The 23,159-nt window shown below is 40.8% G+C and overlaps 2 protein-coding genes across 2 annotated transcripts in view; one reads left to right on the top strand and one right to left on the bottom strand.

Moving 5' to 3' along the window:
* LOC121153686 (zinc finger protein 850-like) overlaps window positions 1-8,214 on the bottom strand; it is a 277,443-nt gene extending 269,229 nt beyond the window's left edge. The window contains exons 1-2 of the mRNA XM_040976382.1: window positions 7,144-8,214; window positions 5,410-5,468 (exon numbers count right to left, since the gene is read on the bottom strand). Coding sequence (XP_040832316.1) covers window positions 5,410-5,468; window positions 7,144-7,177 — 93 coding nt within the window. The 5' untranslated portion in view covers window positions 7,178-8,214. The remainder of the gene's footprint in view (window positions 1-5,409; window positions 5,469-7,143) is intronic.
* Window positions 1-23,159, top strand: part of LOC121153689 (zinc finger protein 566-like) — a 221,779-nt gene that overhangs the window by 132,847 nt on the left and 65,773 nt on the right. The window contains exon 9 of the mRNA XM_040976384.1: window positions 274-293. Within this exon, the coding sequence (XP_040832318.1) occupies window positions 274-293 (20 nt within the window). The remainder of the gene's footprint in view (window positions 1-273; window positions 294-23,159) is intronic.

Here is a 23,159-nt window from a genome sequence, read left to right as displayed (position 1 = left end):
ACTGTTCTGTTGGCTTTATGCAACATAGTTTGTTTTGAATTAACTGTTCTTGGCTGTTTTGCACACTATGGATTCTCATGTAAATCTGCCATCTTAGACAGTAGTACCTTTGGAAGTATTATAGCTATTTTCTCGACTGTTGCTCATTGCATTAGTTTACATATGCTAAGCAGATTTTAAGATTTATTTTTATTGGAAAGTCAGATATATAGAGAGGAAGAGAGACAGATCTTTCATCTGCTGATTCACTCCCCAAAGCTGAGCCTCTGCCAGGTCTCCCACATGAGTGCAGGGTCCCAAGGCTTTGGGCCGTCCTCAACTGCTTTCCCAGGCCACAAGCAGGGAGCTGGATGGGAAACAGGGCTGCGGGGACTAGACTCGGCGCCCATATCGGATCCCAGCGCATTCAAGGCAAGGACTTTAGCCACTAGACTATCACACCAGGCCTGCATTTTTTTAACTTTTTTTTAATCTGTGAGACAGATTTATAGAGGAATGATCTTCCATTCACTGATATCACTTATGTAATATCGATTACATAAGTAAGTGGATTGTATACCCATGTAGGCCTTCAATTAGGGTGAGAAGGTTGGGTGTCAAGGTTGGGGCTGGGGAGAGAGTGATACTTATACATCAGCATCAGGAATGGATATGGTCATTTGTTGTCACTTTAGAAACCCCAATATGGAGAAGAATGTCCTAAGAGTACGACTTAAATGATCCTAATTGTTTAAAGACTCATTTATTTTTATTGTAAAGGCATATTTAGAGAGAGCAGAAACACAGAAAGATCTTCCATCTACTGGTTCACTCCCCAGATGGCCACAGTTGCTGATCTGAAGCCAGGAGCTGGAAGCTTCTTCCCATCTCTCACATAAAGGTAGGCTCCCAAAGGCTTGGGCCACCCTCTGCTTTCCCAGGCCAGAAGCAGAGAGCCGGACTGGAAGTAGAGAAACAGGTCCATGAACTGCTGCCAATATGGGATGCTGGCACTTATAAGCAGGGGAGTAGCCTACAGAGCCACTGCGCTAGCCATGAGAAATTCTCTCTAAACTCTGTTGGCTCACCCTGTGTACTTCAGTGTACCCACAGACCTCGGTGCCTATTGTAGAAACTGGTTTGGAATGTTATTCAACCTGTCCTGCTTCCCCCCTCTTTTGAGGAGGTACTAGAAGTTTCCTGCTGACTTAGATGAGCTGGGTATTTTGGCTTTCCTTGCATCAGGGTATGCTCTCCATTGTGCCCAATCCTGCAATGTATGCTCCAGGTTCACAAGTCTCCCAAGAAATGCTTCTCTTTGTTCAGTAATTTGTGAATAACATACATTTACAACACACATATCATTTATTTGAGTGAACAGAGGCCCACATGATTTTCCATAATCTCTAACATAAGTGGAATATTCCATAATACTATGTAATCCATTGTCCCAGTGTCTAGTGGACAGATACTTTCAAACACTAGATAACTTGAAATAATTTATCATTTCCTGAATGATAACTTCATTTCTTGAATAAGTGCATTTGTAATAAAATGACAACCTAGTTCTAGGAAACACTTTCATGAATTCATTTTTTTAAAATCCATTATGTGCTTAAATGTAAAAATTACTTTTACCAAACATTTAAGTTTATGCCATTTCACAATGAAGCTGAAAATATTTTCAAACATTTTAATCATTTACCTATTATTTTTTCAAGAGATAACACTAAGAACACAGTATTTCAAATTTTGTACAAATGGTATATTTACTGTTTAATTTTAATGAGTATCCTATATAGGACAATGGGACACAAAGGGTTACTCCATCTTCATCATTCATTCTTATTCATGGGTTGAATAGAACATTCAGTCTCTCCCTGGTTTCTAATAAGCTGTGAGCAACTATAATGACCCCAACCTGTATTTGGTACTATTTTTTGGCATGTATACTCAAAACACCAACTCCAGCTGGAACAAATATAAAGCAAAGGACAGTGTTATATAAGGAAGCCATTAGTATGTGTTGACTTTAGATTTGGGCATATCCTTGTGGTGAAGTGATTTGAGATAATGCTCTCTGAATTCCCTTTTTACTGCATCCATCAGAACAATTTCCTGTTAATACTTAACGATCTCACTTTTTCTGTTAGTATGCTTTAGTATACAGATTCAGGGACAAACTCTAAATGTGTGAGAAAAATTTTTCAATTACAAATGTATATAAAATATTCTCCCAGATCAATAACATATATATATATGTGCTTTAAAGAAGTCTCAATAAATTTAAAAGGACTAAAATTATACAACATATGTTCTCTGTTCACAACTGATAAAAATTAGAAATTAGCAGCAAAGAAAATTTTATAAAATGAAGTAATACTCATAAGTACTCAAAGGATCAAAAAATTGCAGTGGGAATTACAAAACATTTTGAGATGGATAAAAATCAAGACATGCCATACTGAAATACAATGCCAGTAAAGTTAAGTTTAAAGCAACAATGAAAAGTCACAGTAAAAAAAGATTTGAAATCAATAGCTAACTGCACACATCCTAAGATACTGGAAGGAGGAAAATAAACCCAATATAACTCGATGGAAATAAATAACAAACATTGTACTGAAAACTCAATGGAGTCCAGAGAGCAAGTCATTGAGACCAGCAATTCATTCTTCAAAAAGAAAAATATACAAACTTTTAACTGATGAAGGAGGGTGGAGAGTCTATAAAAACATAGTAAAATCAGGAATGAAAAAAAATGACTACTAAGCTCATATAAGGAGGTATTAGAAAATATGAGCAATCATACACTGATGAATTAGATGACATAAATGAAATCCAAGCATTCTAGAAAGACAAACTAATGAAATGAGCAAAAAGAAAAAAATGTATAAGAGTGACTAAACTACCAGTATCAAAATCTACCCACCACAAAAACATGTAAAAAACCTCAGGCCCAGACCCAGATGACTTCACTGGTAAATTATAATAAAGAAATAATGGTTAACACTAACTTCTGTACTTTCAAAATATAGGAAAAAATTACAGAAAACTTAACTCTGAATCCAATCCTACCCCAATACTAAAATCAGACATTAAATGCACAAACACTACAGATCACTATTAATAAGACACAGACATGCTCAATGCTAATGAACCCAATACAAGAAAGAATTATGGACATGGGCCATGTCCATGGGCTTAGCAGGTAAGTCTCTATATGTACTGCTGGCATCTCAGAAGTTCCAGTCCTGGCTGCTCCACCTCCCCATCCAGCTCTCTGCTATGGCCTGTGAAAGAGCAGAGGCTCGCGCAAGTTCTTAGGCTCCAGCACTCAACTGGAAGAACTGGAACAAACTCCTGGCTTCTGATCAGCTCAGCTGTGGCTGCTGTCGCCACTGGGGGAGTGAACCAGTACATCAAAGATTCTCTCCCTCCATCCTCTTTTTCTAATTCTACTTTTCCAATAAAAATGATCAAGAAAAAAAAAAATGGACCCAACAGGAAGATGTATACCACTAAAATGCTGGATTAACATCCAAAACACTAATATAGAATATAGAACAGCAATACTATAAAAGACAAAGCCAAACTATTATCTTCAGCACCCTCTCATGATTTAAAAACAATATACAACAGTCTAAACAAAGTGCTTTCTTCAACATGATATATGATATCTTCTGCAACCTCAAAGGAATATTTTAATTAAGGAATAATTTAAATCGTGAAATATGTTTTTTCCCTAAGTTCAGAGGCCTACTCTCATCCTTTCTATTCAACACTGTAAAAGAAACCTTACAGAAAATTAAGCAAGATAAAATAACAAGCATCTAGGCTGCGAGAAAATAATACTGTCTTTTCTTATATAATTTTGTATACAGAAAAAAAAACACTAATTCTACTTGAATAAACAAATTCAGAGAGGTATATTAAAATCAGTAAGAAAAGTCAACTGTATTGTGAGACACAGCAAATTCATAAATGAAATTAAGGAAGCAGTACCACTCACAACAGCATAAAAACAAAATATTGAGGCACGGAAGAACGACAAATGTTCATATTCTGAAAATCATACAATGCTGAGTTACGGGCCCAGCACAGTGGCCTAGCAGTTAAAGTCCTCACCTTGCACCCACCAGGATCCCATATGGGCACCGGTTCTAATCCCGGCAGCCCTGCTTCCCATCCAGCTCTCTGCTTGCGGCCTGGGAAAGCAGTGGAGGGCGGCTCAAAGCCTTGGGACCCTGCACCCACACAGGAGACCTGGAAGAGCTCCTGGCTCCTGGCTTCAGACCGGCGCAGCACTGGCTACTGCAGTCACTTGGGGAGTGAACCATTGTATGGAAGATCTTTCTCTGTCTCTCCTCTATGTACAATTGACTTTCCAATAAAAATTAATAAAGTAACACAAAGCAAAATAAAGTTATGGGGCACATGCTATATGCATTTAACTTTTAATATTCCTATATGATAAGTGCCATTATCATCCCCTTTTACCAATGTTGCAACAAAGGCATGAAATAAACTTACCTGTGTCATATACTTTATAAGATAACAAAAGCCATGCGCCTATTAACATGAACCTACGTAAGATTTGGTTCTAAGTGTGACAAGGACCAAAAAACCACCATGCTAGCAGGAAAAATAACTGAATGAGCTATATGACTATATGGTCAGAAAAAGGGTGTCCATGTTCCTGATAAGGAAAATGTAAGCTAAGGTATATGATTCAGTTCAAACTGTAGGAATGTGCATAACCTTACTGGTACAAACACAAAGAATAAGAGCAGAAGGGAATCCTGTAGTAAGGCTGATGAAGAACACATTTTATTTTCTTAAAGTCTTAATTTTCTTTACTATTCCAAAAATCAGTTATTCTGCATTCTATAACGTGCTCCAGAATACTACATCTTCTAAGACTATAATATAATGTGGAAAACTATATAACACTTCGCTGAATAAAATTAGTATAATTCAGCAACTTGTATCAAAAGCTCAACTCAAGAAAACATATGCAGGATCATATGAAAGACATATGTTCCATTTATTCTTCAGATAATTTTGGCTTTTGATGTTTGACCATGATTAATCTTCAAAAACTGAATTTCAAATTATAAGAATTCTGGAATATCTGTAGAACTATATTTTTTATGTAATATCCAATGAAAAGGTTTTTTTTTTTTTTTTTAGAAAATTTGAAGTTTTTTCTTCACAAACACTGCAAGATCTTACTCAAATTTAAACTCAGCTTTATTAATCTTGTATGTGTTTACTCAATGCAGTCATGTCTCAAATTGGTCTGGGTTCTGATTTTGTTTACCTTTTTCCTCATCTTTTCACCATTTTTTAAAAATTTACGGTAGTTTATACCAATTCACTGCAACTACACCGCTAAAATAATACAACAAACAATTGCTGAAAACCTACCAGAGATCTGGATGCGTCCTCTCCTCTCGCACGAAGGGCAGGGTCCCGAGAACACCAACCTGATGGAAGAAAAAACACATCTGCTTCAGAGTTCTACCCAAAGAAACAGAAATTCCTCTAGAAGGTGTCATTTAAAAGAATGGCCCTAAGATTTATGAGAAATGTTAAACACCATTAAGTTATACACGTTAAAAGGTATAGTGATGACTGATTATATAGGTCTGATGGGAATTTCTGGAGGGCAAACCGTATGACGCAAAATAAATCTAACATAGTATTTCCATAGGATTTGATTATCTTATTCCTTAGAGGAAATTTTATTTGTCTTATATAATAAGTACCAGAAAGATTTAATGAGTAAGATGCTTTTAAGGTGATTGACTTTATTACAAGAATTTGCGGGCGCCAGCACAGTGATGCAGTGCCAGTATTTCACATGGGTACTGGTTCCAGTCCTGCTGCATTATTTCTGATCCCGCCCCCTGCTGACGTGTCTGGGAAAGTAGCAGAATAGGGGCCAATTCTCTGGACTCCACACAAAAGACCTGGAGGACTTTCTGGACTCCTGGCGTCAGCCTCCAAGCCTCAGCTATTACAAACATTTGGGAAGTGAAGCAACAGATGGAAGATCTCTCTCTCTTTGTAACTTTGCCCATGAAACAAATCCTTAAAAAAAATAATCTCGATTATTCTTTGTGGCCTGGGAAAGCAGTCGAGGCTGGGATCCTGCACCTGCATGGGAGGGAGGCTTGGAAGAGCTCCTGGCTACTGGCTTCAGATCGGCACAGCACTGGCTGCTGCAGTCACTTGGGGAGTGAATCATCAGATGAAAGATTTTTCTCTCTCTCCTCTTCTCTGTATATCTGACTTTGCAATAAAAATAAATCTTAAAAAAAAAAAGTAAGAGAGCCCATTGTGGCCACTGGAGTGAATCAGCTCTCCCACACTTGCAGATGCAAGGTCCAAGGCTTTGGGCCGTCCTCCACTGCTTTCCCAAGGCATAGCAGGGAGCTGGATGAGAAGTGGAGCAGCTCAGCAAATAACCTGGTGCCAATACGGGGTCCTGGTACATGCAAGGCGAAAACTTTAGCCACTAGGCTATCATGGCGGGCCACTAAATAAATTAAATAAGTCAGTCAACAGGAAGGACCAGTGTTGTGGTATTGCAAATTAGGCAGCCACTTGAGATGATGGCATCCCACACTGGAGGTCCCAGTTCAAGTTGTGGCTGCTCTGCTTAATATTCAGCCCAGGAAAGCAGCAGATATGGCCCAAATGCTTGGCCCCGGCTGCCACTAATGCAGGGGACCAAATCTGAATTCCTGGCTCCTGGCTTCAGCGTATCTAAACTCTTGCTGTTTGGGCCATTTAAGATATGAACCAGCAGATGGAAGAATTTTGTGCTTCAAATAAATGTTTCAAAAAGTCAATAAAAATACCAAAAGCTGAAAAAAAAATAAGCATAGCAATACAGAAATGTAATTCAAGAAAATGAGATACATGGCAGAATATCCAACCAAAAATATTTAAAGTAGTTGAAGTAAGGAATGGGAAGAGTGGATTAGAAGAGATGGAATAGAAATCTGTGCTTAATGTTAACATTTAAGCGTACCCATGAAAATATATCCTAAAAATTATTACAAAGAAATCAAATTCTAACTCTTCAACACTAACACTGTCCCTGAATGTACGACTTCTCGCTCTCTGAAATTTTGCCCATTTGAGGAGCCTTACCTTGCTTCTCCATCATCTGGATCAACTGTTCCATTGTCACACAGCTACTTCTGACTGCAGATGGCTGAAATGTAATTCAGACTTGGCTCATTCTTGAGAGAAAATCCAGCTCCAGTAATTCCAGGGCCTGCTCTTTCCTGATAACTTCCAGGCTCTGGGACACGTTTGACGTCACAGATCTTCCATGATAGATACTTGTTTCTCAGGCTTTTGACTCACATCCACAAATCTGTCTTATCCTTGTAGAGCTTGGACCTGTGGGCTTACGACATAAATGCAATTTACCTGATGCCTTTTCACTGGATTCCTGTGCTAACCACCCTCCAAATGGTCCCCCAATAATCAGTCTTCTCGTTTTCTTATCTTTGTGGACCCCTCCCACACTAAGGCTGATCTGTACAACAGGATGTTGCAGAGCTGACACTGTGTAACTTTCAAGGGTAGGCCCTAGCAGACATGGAGTTCTGTCTTACATTTCTTTTGGGGGCGGGGCTCATGCACTTTAAAGGGATTCAGTCACCAACCCATGAAGACACTCAGAGAGCTCTACTGAGAGGCTTCAACAGCTGACTCTAACTTTGGACCAGTCTTCTAACGACTGCACCCTTGCAAATATCTTGACTGCAACTTAATGAGGCACCTGTCAGAACAGGCAGCGAAGTCATCTTCTGTAGAAACAATTATCACTGTTTAAGCCATCAACTTTCGCGGTCATCTGAGATACGATGAAGCTGCAAGTACTTCTCTTCCTTACCCACACCCCTTGGACACTACATTGGAGACGCTGTCTGGAGAATTTAGACTCAGCAATTCAGCCTGAATGAAATCCGCCGAGAGATACTAAGAGTCTAGAAACCAAATAATGTCCACACATAACCTCAAATATCCTCTAAGTATATAAAGATAGAATCTTGATACAGTAACAGATATAAATTTGACCCACCAACTCAAATCTGCACCTGTTGAGATTTGGAGTAAGAATATTGCATTCAAAGTCTAGCTATTCTTCGGGCCAGTGCTGTGGTACAGCTGGTATGGTGCCAGCATCCCATCTGGGTACTGGTTCAAGTCCTCGAGGCTCATTTCTGAACCAGCTCCCTGTTGACTGCACAGGAAGGCAGCAAAGGCGGGGGGAGGTGCAGCGTGCAGAGTCCTTGGACTTGCACTCACTCTGGCCATTGCAGCCATGTGGGGAGTAAACCAGCTGAACCAGATCGGCTTCTCTCTCTTTCAAATAAAAATGAAACAGCAAATTCTAGCTATTCTGAGTTACCTTAGCAGTTGAGACTATAGTACAATTTAGAAATCCAAGATTCTTCATGCTAAATGAGAATCATACCCACGCCACAATGATACTGAGCGAGTAAGTGAAATGATACTAAATAAATACCAAAAATGACATACGGAAATGACAATATACCATGTGTGATAGAATAAAAAACTCATTTTTACAATATATTTTAAAAAATGATATGTTTGAGGTACATTTTTAATAACCTAGTCAGATTACTTTATAACAATTTAATCTTACAAACCTCATTTGTCATGTATTCTACCCATTTACCCCCTACATAAACTCCATGAAAAAAGATTTCTCTTAGTTATTGCCACTGACACTTGCTCAAAAAAATGGAAAATAGTATTGTAGTCAAATAATTTAAAAACAATTAATATCTGATCAAGTAATTCTACTCTGAGTCTATACCTAGAGGAACTGAAAGCAAGGATTTGGGAAGTCATATCCCTTATTTATAGCAGCACTGCTTACTGCCCAGTCAAAAGGTAGAAAACAATGCAAGGATCCAGTAATACATGAACAGAAAAAACACTTATCCACACACAACCTATGCGTTATGACTCAGCCTTAAACAGGACATTGATGCAGGCTTACAAGGGTGGCTGCCAAGGACATTATGCTAAGCAACCGGAAAGGGACAAATATTTTAACACCACATATATGATGCATCTAAATACTCCAATTAATGAAAAGCAGACAGTGGTTGCCAAGAACTGGAGAAGTGAGGGAGTGAGCAGAAATGGTTTAATGGTACCTGAGTTTCTCGTTTGCAAGATACAAAGAGTTCTGCAGATGGATGGGTGGTGTTGACTGTAGCAAAACAGCGTGAATGTACTTAATGCCACTGAGCCACATGTGTAAGCATGTTTTAAATGCTAAATTTCAGGGACAGTCACGGTGGCACAACAGACTAACACCTTCCACCTTTAATGCCAATATCCCATACGAGTGCCAGTTCAACTCCAGGATGCTCCACTTCCCATCCAGCTCTCCGCATATTAACCTGGGAAAGCAGCAGAGGACGGCCCAACTCCATGGGCGCCTGCACCCAGTTGGGGAAACCAGAAAGAAGCTCATGGCTCAGATTAGCTCAGCGCTGGCCCTGCCTGTTGGCAGCCATTTGGGCAGTGAACCAGTGAGTGGAAAATCTGTCTCTCCTCTAAAATCTACTTTCCAAGTAAAATTAACCTTTTTAAAAAAAGGTAAACTTGAGGTTATGTATTTTAACACAATTCAAAAATACATATAAATGTACATAGAACAAATTTTTAGTACTGATTTCAGAAGGAACAAAGCCAGAAGAAAACATATCAGACAAGAAAAAAAAGAGACAGGTGGGCAGTTTGGAGTTTGAGTTTACTTAAATCTTATTTAAATTTGGATTTTGTAAATTATGCACATTAAAATGGAAAGATAAGACAGAAACTAAAATTAACATGGATGTCTTGAATTTGGATGAACCAACCTTTTTAGAATTTAAATCCAATAAAGCATATTTGTAAATTTTAAAACAGTAGAAATCAAACTAACATAGAGGCGGGAAAAATAAGGCAAATCTGCACAATAAAAAGGTAAAATACAAAATAGAAAATAAATTTTCTATTACTGGGATAAACACAAATTTGTTTATTGAACTAGCAGAAGCGTAAAAAGACCAGAAATATAGTCTTTAAAAAAAAACCTGAAACAAAGTCATTAACATTTGAAACCTAAAAACAAAAGGAAAGGAAAATGAATACTGAAATACCGACTGTGCAATAACAAAACCTGAAATGCAACAGTCAGACAAAAAGAGAGTAAGAGCTAAAAGACAATCACCAGAATTAAGAGTCATGCTTCTTCATGCGGTGGACTGGAACCTTGCCTCCAACCCTTCATTTCCCAAGTCTTTCATCGGAGGGTGTAAAGGAAAAGCTTAGCCAGGTGATTCGCTTTGGCTCATCTATTATTAGCTTTCTTGTGAGTACAGGTTTGAGGAATGTTTGCAGATGCTATCATGTGCCCCAGGGACCCACCGCGAGAAGAGCAGCCCCTGGCAACCACTGGCCTTTTACCCCGCGCCCAGAAAGAACAAACGCAGAGCCTTATCTGCACTCTTCCGGCAGCCCCCTCGCTCGGCCAAGGCCAGCCTGGGGTTACATGAAAACCCTGCGCCTGCAAGCCCAAGGACACAACGCCTGCTGTGAAACTCCGCCGGGAGGCCACGGTCAAGGGAGAGGGTCGCTGGGCAGGGTGCTAACACCCAACCGGCCGACGCAGCAGAGGAAGCAAGCCACAGGTGAAGACAATGAACATGGAAAATCACGAAGGAAAACTGGAAAGCAAGCGAAAGGTCCTTAGGACTACGGGGAGAAGATGGAGCGGCAGCAAGGGGGATCTGGGGAGTGGCCAGTGAGGAAGGCAAACTACTACAAAACAAATGCAGAACTATCTAAAAAAAAAAAAAAAAAAGCTTCCCAAGCAGTTCCTAAGTGCACCAAACTAGAACTCAAGTAAGGCAAGAACCAACTCCAACTAGCACAACCAGGCACAGTTAACACGGTCCACGCTCAGCACACATTTACCTAGTACCACCATCAGGACACGCAGGTTTTACAGTCCCCCCGCCCCCGATAACCGCGCCTTCGTGCCCACAGCCGCCCACTCCGGCACAATCACACCCCGCGAAACGTCGCACACGCTCCCCGCCACCGTGGAGGGGCGGCCACTCACCAGCAGCGCCCCTGCCCCGCAGCACGCGCTCTCCACGGAGCACGCCGTGCCCAGCTGCTGCCAGGGCCTCCGCAGGCCACGGAGCACGCGCTCTCCACGGAGCACGCCTTCTCCACGGCAGCATGCGCTCTCCCCGGCGCACGCCGTGTCCAGCTGCTCCCAGGGCCTCCGCAGGCTCCGCCCCGTCAGCCGCGCGTGCAGCTCGAATGTTCCACTCTCCCGCCCCGCCCCCCGCCGCGCCCACAACTTCTGAGGGGACGCGGCGGCACCGCCGGCCAGCAAGGCCCTCGCGCTCATCCAGCGCAGCAGGTTCTGACCGTCGGAGGGAACACCAGCGGCCCACGGGCTGCTGACACGCCTCACTAGCGTTAAAACGCCCCCTCAGCCGCCGCGACGCCCCACCGCTCAAACTGCCCCCAGAATGCCGCGCGGTTTGCCCCACTTCCGGCCGGAGCGCGGGCTGTGCTTCCTGTGTCGAGCAGGGGGTGAGCGAGCCAGGTTGGCACCTGGAGGCCCGGCTGCAGCTCGCCTATTCGTCGGTACACTCAGCGTAGATCCGGCTCGACTTAAAAAGCTGAACTAGTCGTTTCTGGAGGTTCCAGGCGATGCCCTCGGAGCAGTCGGCATCGCTCTGGCTGCGGACTACATTTCCCAGAAGGCCTAAGGGGCGTATCGCTCTGCTCCCTGGATCTGGACCTTTGATCACACCTGGCAGGACCGTTAGATTAGTTAATGAGATGGTAGTTACAGGTGGACCAGGCTCAGGTCTGCTGGTTTCAATTTAGGAAGTCTGTAAAGGTTTTAAGGAGCTCGGAATAGCGGAGGCCTGTGCCACGGAAGCGAGCTAAAGGCAGGACGATTGTGGCACTGGTTGTGACTATCTGGTGGTGCTGTGGCTTTTTGTGCTGACATAGGATGCTTGTGCAAAACAATACTCTTTTAGTGATAACAGATAGATTTTTTTTATTAGCCCTAAAACTAGTGAAGGCTTTCTAGGACATTGCAAAAGTGAACTCTGGCTATCCTTCCCATAAAATAACTAGAACAACAGCAATATGTGGGTACCCCTCAAGCAAGCTGTTAAGATTCCTTCCATGTTATTCAAGCCTTATAAGTAAATGGTTTTTGAGAAAATACAATTTCATTTGCTTGTATTTTAGTTGCTTAAATAATTCATGAGGTATATTTTTCAAGTAATACTTAAAAAGTGTAATGAACTCCTACTATGAGCCCATTTGGGCATCTCTATGAGGCCTTCCAAGTTGTCACAATATAATTTCCAACAATCAATATGATTTATAAATACATGATAATTACATTTGAACGATTTATTTAACTCACTAAGAAGACAAACAGGATGACAAGGCTGGTTCAAATTCACTTAGAAAAACTGAGTTCATGCTTTCTGAAAAAAAAGAAATGATATTGCTGAGATATAAAAACTACTAGACTAATAAAAATGTAATATTGAGTTTCTCTTTTCTACCAGCCAAATCTTTTGTAAATTAATAATCTTTTTTTCAAATTAACATTAATAACTTCAATAGAACCTGGGTGCTAATCAAATAATAAATATTAATTGAAATAAAGACATTTCCTTTGAGAATTAAATAATCCTCATGATATAGAATGTTCTGGCATTGCTAAGACATCCAGTGCACATTCTTCTGCATTATTTTTCACTTTAGGGAACTTAGCTTAACAGGAACATATATATCCAAAAGTAGGGTGCTTGACTCAGTAATATACTGTGGCTCTACAGAGCAACAGCACTAGTTCATACTTCCGCCAGCAGCCTGTAACAATCCCTGTGTTCCACATACGGTCATCATTATCCACGTTTCTACTTTTCCAGGTCTAACAGATGAAATGTGATATTTCACTACTGCCTGAGCTTGCATTTCTAAGTACTAATAAGTATAGATATATAATTCATTTTATTTTAGTCTTTGATAAACATAATCAGTATTTTTATTGGAGTCACTAACATCTTCCTGTTGACTTTCAAGTATCTTTTTCTGTTCAGTCTTCCTTACATTATATTTACGTGCGATGTCCTTTGTTTTACAGAAATCCTTATAATGTTGAGGTATTTGATGTTATTTTACCTCATGAAACTTTATCTTGTGGGCCCTGGGCAATGGCCTAGCACCTAAGGTCCTTGCCTTGAACCCACCAGGATCCCATATGGGTGCTGGTTCTAATCCCGGCAGCTCCACTTCTCAACCAACTCCCTGCTTGTGGCCCGGGAAGGCAGTCGAGGACAGAAGATCTTCCTCTCTGTTTCTCCTCCTCTCTGTATATCTGCCTTTCCAATAAATAAATAAATCTTAAAAAAAAAAAAACTATCTTGGGCCCGGCACGGTGGCACAGTGGTTGGGGTCCTCGCCTTGCACGCCCAGGATCCCATATGGGCGCCGGTTCTAATCCTGGCAGCCCCACTTCCCATCCAGCTCCCTGCTTGTGGCCTGGGAAAGCAGTCGAGGACGGCCCAAAGCCTTGGGACCCTGCACCCGCGTGGGAGACCCGGAAGAGGCTCCTGGCTTCGGATCGGCATAGCATCGACCGTTGCGCTCACTTGGGGAGTGAATCATCAGACGAAAGATCTTCCTCTCTGTCTCTCCTCTCTGTATATCCGCCTTTCCAATAAAAATAAAATCTTAAAAAAAAAAAAAACTTTCTTGTGAAGCTCTCTTCTTTCAAAATTTATTTACTTGACATAGTTACAGAGAGCGAACCCGCTTTCATCTATTAGGTCACTCCTGATAACCACAATGGCCATTACTGGACCAAGAGCTAGCAGTTTGATTGTGACCTGTGACACAGGTGATAAGGGCCGGAACTCTTGGGTCATTTTCCACTGCTTCTCCCATACAACTAGCAGGGAGCTGGATTGGAAGTGGGAAAAAAACCACATAGGATGCTGGAGTAGCAAACGGTAGCAGTGCCACCCTCTGGTCTGGTTTTCACAAAGATTTTCTCCTGTTTATCCAAAACTATAGTTTTATCTTCGACATTTATTTATTAAATCCATTTGGATAATGCAATCAGGTAATGTTAGGCAAGCAACCCAGGCTTCTCCTTCCACCAGTTAGTTTGGATAATTTCTCCTCGACCATCCATTCAGAATGTTGTGCTTTTTTCTGCCATCTTACTTTGTTACCAAATGTTAAAACATGTAAAAGGCAAAAGATGTATACCATCTGAAGAGAAACTAGAGTATACCCTGCACCCGTGTGGGAGACCCGGAAAGGTTCCTGGTACCCGGATTCAGATCGGCACAGCACCGGCATTTGCGCTACCTTGGGGAGTGAATCATGGGACGGAGGATCTTCCTGGCTCTCCTCCTCTCTGTATATCTGACTTTGTAATAAAAATAAATAAATCTTAAGAATATATATGTGTCTGACTCTGTGGTCTCTTCCTCTGTATTTATTACGCCTATACTGGTGTGTATTAGTTATTGTTGCTCTACTTTTTTTAAAGATTTATTTATTTATTTTATTGGAAAGTCATATACAGAGAGGAGGAGAGACAGAGAGGAAGATCTTCTGTCCAATGATTCACTCCCCAAGCATCCCAGCAGCTGGAGCTGAGACAATCAGGAGCCAGGAGCTAGGAGCTTCTTCTGGGTCTCCCATGTGGGTGCAGGATCCCAAGACTGCTTTCCCAGGCCATAGCAGGGAGCTGGATGGGAAGCGGGGCTGCGGGGATTAGAACCGGCGCCCATATGGGATCTCGGGTGTGTAAGGTGAGGACTTAACCATTATGCTATCGCGCCAGGCCCAGCTTTTCCATCTTTTAAAGTAGAGCCACGGGCCTGGCATTGGGGAGTGAATCACTGGACGGAGAATCATTCTGGCTCTCCTCCTCTCTGTATATCTGCCTTTCTAATAAAAATAAAATACATCTTTAAAAAAATGGAAAAACAAAATACTCTTTTATTCTTTTTTCATTATAATGTTTATCTAGCTTCTTTATATAAATTTTGAAGCTAATTTGAGTTATTAAAAATTCAACTAGAATTTTTGTTGGGATTATTTTAAATTCATACATCTGGAGAATTCTGATTTGTTTCTAATTGGGTTTTCTTGGGAGCATGGAATATTGATCCATTCCAGTTATTTTTTTAAAGGTTTATTTATTTTTATTGCAAAGGCAGATCACAAGCAGGGAGCTGGATGGAAGTGGAGCAGCTGGGACACAAACCTGCGCCCCTATGGGATCCCGGCGCTTGAAAGGTGAGCGAATAGCCACTGACACCGCACCAGACCCCTCATTCCAGTTATTTTTGATTTTAGTGAATCATACTACATTGTTATCATTGCAGTCTTACTTGAATATCTATTCAAGCTTGACCCTGCTCTGCTTCCAACTTTTTGTTTTTAAATATTTTCTTGATCTTTCTAGGAAGATTGCCTATTATCTGGGTATCTTTAGACTTTTTCCTTCTAATTCTTCTACTTGTTATTATTTTTATTTTAATTATACCCAGGTCCTCCCCAACTCTCTTAATTAGCAACCACTGCTAAAGGACATCCATTTCTTTTTCTGTCTCAGAAGAGGAATTTCTATAATGAAGGGTAGCATTCTGGTTCCTAGTTATTATTTTTTTTTTTTTTGGACGACATATGTTGCTTTGCAATGCTTTTTTTTTTTTAAGAATTATAAATAGGTGTTCGCCACGCTATGCAGTTTTTCTGTATTTGTCAAGTTGGTCATCACAGAATGTGGTCTTATTTGGAGAGGCTATTTTGGCCTGTGAGCTCATGTTCCTAGTAGGGTATTAACCATGTTGTCTGGCAGCATGCCTGGGAAAGGACTATGAGCCAGCCCCTCATCTGGGCCTCTTTTAAGACAGATTAAGAAACAGGGGCCTACAGCCTCCCTCCTGACAGCTGTTGTTTGTTATTGCTCCCTGGGCAACTCTTGTCACTGGGATTTCACCTTTTGGCCTTTAAACAGAGCAATGTATGCAGGACGAGTCTAGCTCTCCTTTTTGCAATCTGCCAGCTCAACAAGTTCAAGAGCTAGACAACTGATCCGCCATAGTCCTGATGGCTGACCCACTTCAGTCGCTCTGTCCTCTTTACCCTGACCTTATATCCTACTGACTCACAGCCTGGACTTTCCCCGTTTCTGTGGTAAAGGCCCAAGCACTGGTGCTCCCCAACGCAGGTCAGTGAAAGGCTAAATCAGAGCTTAAAGACCTCCACCCAGAAACATGAACGGACTTTTGCACTGTCTCCAGTTTTCCTGGAATTTTTTTCCACAGCATGAGTCAATTTCACAAATCCAACTTCTTCTGTGATTTCTCTCCGGTCCCTTAAGAAAGAAAACCAGAAGTTCGTGCACATTTGAGATCTAGACAGGAAATTTCACTTTTTTTTTTTCAAAACAAAACAAAAGATGTTTTCATCTTCTAAGAACATTACATGAATATTTTTGCAGTTTCTTTTTTCACATTTTATTACCTCTTAATGAATACCAGATCCTCTAACAAGTTATTCATTGTATTTCTTTGACAGTTTTCTTCTGTTGCTTGCATTGACTAATTCCACATGGAAACTTAGTCTTTTGATCTTTTTCTTTTCATGTTAGAAATTTCCTCAAATAGCTCATAAAACTTTGCTTATTGGTAATTTTTTCAAGTCTCCAAAACAGTTATGTTTTATCTATATTTTTCAAACTGTGTCACAGGAAAAAAAAAAAAATGTTTGGAACCCCTGTGTAGCCAGGAATGGGTTTCATTTACTTAAGGATCGTTAGGGACTAATCTATTGAGAACTTAACCCACTTTCGGTAACTGTTGATCTTCTAGCATAATACTGCTCAGAGAATAATCTCTAAAACTGGAGTGAGACATTGGGTCTCATCAGCATTATGTATTCATGGTCCCTGCTGGGTGCTTTACATCTCAGTTCAATTCTGTTGCTCAGTGTCAGATCCCACCAGTTAAGGGGAAGTTAAAGAAGAATAATCTGATAACCAGAAGTACAATGACCAAGTGCAAAAGACAAAGACACAATAAATATTACTGAAGAATCCTCTGCAAAGGAGTAAACCACAGAGTTTGCCAACCTCAGGGTTAACTGACGAATACATTGAGAAAATGGTGGGTACAGAATTCAAAACACTTGTTATAAAACTTCTTATCAACAATGAGAAGCACGTAATACGGAATTCAAGGCATTTAAGAGATATGTCACACAGGAAATGAATCAAATGAAAGCTTATATATCAGAAATGAAGAATACAGTGGAGGAAATCAAAAGTGTAGGGCCCAGCACAATGGCCTAGTGGCTCAAATCCTCACCTTGAACTCTCCAGTGTCCCATATGGGCACTGGTTCTAATCCTGGCGTCCCTGCTTCCCATCCAGCTCCCTGCTTGTGGCCCGGGAAAGCAGTCGAAGACAGCCCAAAGCCTTGGAACCCTGCACCCGCATGGGAGACCTTGAGGAAGTTCCTGGCTCCTGGCTTTGGATTGGCACAGCACCGCCTGTTGCACTCACCTGGGGGATGAATCATCGGACATAAGATCTTCCTCTCTGACTCTCCTCCTCTCTGTATATCTGACTTTGCGGAGAATCTCTGAAATAGAATGAAGGAGGCAAAAGAATCAGAATTGGAAGATATTTCCTGTCACCAGGGGGAAACAAACAAAAAGTTGGAAGCAGAGCTGGGTCAAGCTAAAAAACATATTCTAGAATTGACACTATTAAAAGGCCAAATATAAGAGTTATGGGACCCTAGAAGGTGCAGAAATAGAAGTTGGTTTTAAAAATGGACTTAATGAAAAATAAGGGAAAATTTTCCTAATCTAGAGAAAGAATTAGGAAATAACATCCATGAGGGACACAGAACTCACAGTGCACGTGAAAAAAAAAATTAACTGACACTTAAAGGAATACCAATTAAACTCACAGGAGACCTCTCACAGGAAACTCTACAGGCAAGAAGAGAATGGAGTGACAAATTCCAGATTTTCAAAGCAAAAACTTGTCGGCCCAGGATAACATTCCCAGCAAAACTTTCCTTTGTCTTTGAAAATGAAATAAAATTCTTCCACAGTAAAGAAAAGTTAAAAGATATGCCTCTTCCAAACCTCCCCTCTAAGGGATACTTCAAGATGTTCTCTTGACAGAGAAGAGGAAAAGTAAAAACCAAAACTGAAGGCAAATGTGAAGAACATCCCAGTAAAATGACAGCAGAGGACTAAGCCAATGAGCAACCCATTGCTAAAATGACAGGACCAAATTACCACCCATTCATATTAACCCAGAAGGTAAGTGGATTAAATTCATCAATCAAACATCATAGATTAGTAGACTGGACTTAAAGAAAACCCATCTATTTGTTACTTACAACAGACATATCTCACCAACAAAGATCAGCGAAAAGCATATATCACAGATTTTGATTTTTTTTAAGTGTCATCTCCTCAAAACACTTTCTTCCTCATCAAATTCATCAGTGATTCATAGATCATGCAGTAGCGTCATTTTCTTCAAGAAGGTACTTGATTTTCTTTATCATTTCTTCAGGGATGGGGCCCGGCGGCGTGGCCTAGTGGCTAAAGTCATTTCTTCAGTGACACATTAGTTATTCAGTAGCATGTTATTTAACTTCATGGCATTGTAAATTTCTGTTTTTCTTCCTGTTGTTGATTTTGTTTTATGTCTTTTCATTTAAGGGGATGTACAGTAGCTGTGTAATGGAGACTATCTTATCCAGATGTGAGGATACAATGCAATAGGCATCTCTACTTCTAGATCACAAATGGACTCCCAATGAAACTGTTTACTATATCTTGACAATAGGATGCTGGACTCTTTGCCATTGCCCATGCCCACAATGATGGACATTTGACTTAAAATTATACTGGCAGTTTAATAAAGTGAAAGAAAAACCTATTTAGGGTAAAGGATACTGAGAGGCACTGGGGCAAAGCAGATTAAGCCACTGTGTGAGAATCCTGTATCCCATATTAGAGTGCTGACTGAAGTGCTGAGTTCCCAATGCTTTCAAATTCAACTTCTTTCTAATATGGCTGAGAGGCAGCAGCTGATGGCCCAAGTGTTATGGTTCCTGCCACCCACAAAGGGAACCCAGATGGAGTTCTTGCTCGCATGCATTTGGAAAGTAAACCAATAGCTGGATTTTATCTCTCTCTCTCTCTCTCTCTCTCTCTCTCTCTCTCTCTCTCTCTTTCTCTCTCTCTCTCGCACACACACACACACACACACACACACACACAATCATCTGACTCTCAAAAATAAATATTTTTAAAAGATAGCACTTATTTTTAGCATATGTGCTGCTGAAGCGAGTATGATAGTTATTTTTTAAAATCAACATTATGTATTAACTAAATGTTCTTTTTAAGATCTGTTGCTATTTGAGAGGCGTGATGAGCAGCAATCAGCAGGACTGTTGCTAGGCAGTGGGGTGTACTGTCAGATTGAGATCATTTCTAGAAAGGTTCTTCAGGGCAGGGAGAACTTGGTATGCTTAAAGGACTAGGGATTTCTGAGAAGTACAAATAGAATGTGAGACAAGGTTGCAGACATATTTAGGAGCCCTCTGTTGGTCTTACTGATACCAAAGAGTTTAGATTTTTAGTAGAATAAGCCTAGAACAACTATCACTCTGATTTGCTGCATCGATTAGAAATTGCTAGAACATAATGAGAAGATTTAGGAGGTTGTTATGGTTGTATAGGAAAGACATGATGGTGCTGATAAAGAATATAAAAATTAGAATAGGACAGTTTCAAGAGGTTTTTGCCAGCTTGCCTAGACCATATTAGATCAATGACCATGTGGGTGTAGAGGGAAAGAATAAAGGATTTGGCAGTTGAGCGCATAACTGGCTTCATTTTGATGTCTGCAAGTCATTTTGGCAGCCCAGTATTCTAATTTTCACTATATTTCCCATAATAGCTGCTGTTATTGGTAAGTTCCTATTTATATTAGATCCTTTTTTCATGTTACCTAGCATCATTTATGAGTTAAGCATTATACCCATTTGAATACATTGAGGAACAAATTCAGACTAATCACCTTGGGATGTAGAATGGCGCTCATTGTTCCATGTGGACACAGTTTCTGTCTTCTCACAAGGCTCATTTCAATCTTCCTCCTCTCTCAAACTTGAGCTGCCTCCCGTCTCAGTCACTTCCAGGAGTTCTTCAACAAAGGCCAACATTCCAGAATTAATTTCAGTGAATCCTCAACATACATCTATCCACAAAAGATACTCACTCATCTTCCACTTCTACGACAAGCTGTACCACCCGCCCCCGTGTGAATCTGTCAACAATAACCCTATGCAGAATACTGACGACTCTTCCATGTGTACATTTCAACATATATATTATTTCTTTTATTATTTCTTCTTATTTTTTATAAGTGCATTTTTAAAGATTTATTTTTATTATTTTCTTATTGGAAAGGCGGATATACAGAGAGGAGAGACAGAGAGGAAGATCTTCCGTCCGATGATTCACTCCCTAAGTGAGCGCAACGGCCGATGCTATGCCGATCCGAAGCCAGGAGCCTCTTCCGGGTCTCCCTCGCGGGTGCAGGGTCCCAAAGCCTTGGGCCGTCCTCGACTGCTTTCCCAGGCCACAAGCAGGGAGCTGGATAGGAAGCAGGGCTGCTGGGATAGAACCGGCGCCCATATGGGATCCCGGGTGTGCAAGGTGAGGACCTTAACCACTTGCGCCACCGCGCCAGGCCCTTATTATTTCTTCTTCTTAATAGATGTCCTTTTTTATCAGTATTTGCTTAGCTGAATTTGTGAAATATATAAACTTGCCCTTTCCCAGATAGTATTTTTAGCTTAGTCCTCTTACTTCCTTTTAAGAAGCTTAACTTGTCTGGGATATGAAAAAAATGAATATTTGTCTTTTTACTGTTTCAGTTCTATAATCAGTGTGTGAGGTCAAGATATTATCTCCATAAAGAGACATTTCAGCCAAATCATACTTACCCAATTAAATATGTTTAGCTTTTAACCCTCATTTCTTACTTCACATCAAAAAAGTGTTGAACAGAAACCCTGTGAATACATGGAGAGACCTTTAATCAGAACTCAGTTTATTCAGGATCAGCCACTCATCCTGCTGAAAAACTGCGAATGTAAGGAGTGCTGTCAGTGGTGGCACACTATTTAGTTGAAATGAGCGTTCACACTGATGTTTCTATAAAAATAGATCTTTCTAGTTTTTTTTGGAAAGTGTTTCTAATATGCCGTTGGGTCCGGTTTACTGGTGTTGTGGTGAAGATTTCCACTCTTTTGATCATTAAGGGTATTGGCCAGTAACTTTTTTTTTCTTTTGTCTTGTCGGGTCTTGCATCAGGATAATTCTGGCCTCACAACATGAAAGAGTGAAACACTGGTGTCCTGGAATAGAATCTCGTGCACCCCTCGGGGCTGGAGGCCAGACCATGACAGCAGCAGCCAGACAGCAGCAGGGACATTAGTGAGTTGATCCTCTGAGACTGAACCCATGAACTACCTCCCCTACATGGGTAAGTGTACTGATGGAATACTCCCTTACCGCACGACAGGATCAAACTGTTGGATTTCTGGCTGTTAACATATAAGGCTTTGGTGTACTTTGAGTGTGGTATAAACAATTGCAACTTATTCTTTTACATTTACACTCATGTATACATACTTCCCTTTTAAGTAGTTAAGTAGATCCAATCTTCTGGTTGGAGCCAATATAAAGGTAAGTCTGAGAGGCAGATGACTCATGGTTTCCATAGGCCATGAGGGCTTTCACAGTTTTGCCTATTTGAGTATCCCATAGAAGTTGTTCTGTTTGTTTGGGGTCTGCTTCTCTTTCTGGCCCCGACCAGGTATGGAGGAATAGGTTTTCCACATATTAGTTTAAAAGGATTTAATCTGTTTTTCTTTTGGAGCAATCCTAATTCTTAACAAAGTCATCAATCAGCAACAATGATATCCAAGGGAAGTGGAGTTCCTGGCTTAGTTTGGCCAGGGTTTTCAGTAGGGTCTTATTTGTTCCCTCCACCTGTTGAGATGGTTGTGGTCTCCAAGTTGAGTGGAGGGGCCTCCTCAAGTCCTTAGAAGTATGCTTGATAATGAACGACGTGAAATCTGGGCCATTGTCGATCTGTATGGCTTTAGCTAGTTCAAATCAGAGACTGATCCTCCACCAATATCCTAGAGACCTGGGGAGTTATTTTAGAATGGGTGGCAACTGCTTCCATCCACTCTGAAAAAATGTGTTGGAAAGAACCAGCAGAAATCTAACATAATCTGCTATTCTGGAAATGATGGAAAAGTTCTTTGCTAGTCTTTTCCGGGTTTCTTTCCCTTACTTTGAACAAGGACAATTTTTTCTTAGGATAATTTTTTCTTAGGGCTTTTTACCTAACAAGTTCAGCATTCCTCCCTGAACTTTTTAATTACTGGGAATTCATATGTTATGCATAGCCAATTACAGAGTGTCTTGGCTTCAATGAGTGTGCCAAATGGCCTTCTAGATAGCTTCGTTGTTAGAGGGAATGTAAATTAGTACAACCATTAAGGAAAATAGTGTAGCAATTTCTCAAGAATCTCAAAATAGAATAGCCACGAGATCCAGCAGTCTCACTTCTTTTGTATACCCAAATTAAATCAGTGCATTGAGAGATATTTAGACTCCTATGTTCATTTTGCAGCTTTTTCCAGACTTGCCAAGATGTAGAATTAACATAAGTGTCCATCAGTGGATGAGAGGATAAACGGGAGGGATAAAGTGGAGCGGCATTCAGGCTTTAAACAAAGTAAATCCTGCTATTCCTGGCCACATGGATCACCCCGAGGACATCCACATGAAGTAAGTCACACCAACAGAACAATCACCGCATTGTCTCTCTTACACTTGCAGGTGTAATTCAAAGCTGAACTCAGAGAAGCAGAGCAGAACAATGATTGTCAGGGGCTGGGGGGTGGATAAAATGGGAAGATGTTCGTTGAAACATACAAAAT

The sequence above is a fragment of the Ochotona curzoniae genome, unplaced genomic scaffold, assembly GCF_017591425.1.
Source record: "Ochotona curzoniae isolate NIBS_2020 unplaced genomic scaffold, NIBS_Ocur_1.0 contig_2699, whole genome shotgun sequence".
Taxonomy (NCBI): domain Eukaryota; kingdom Metazoa; phylum Chordata; class Mammalia; order Lagomorpha; family Ochotonidae; genus Ochotona; species Ochotona curzoniae.
Note: the sequence above shows the minus strand (reverse complement) of the source record. Positions and strands in the feature narration are given on the sequence as shown.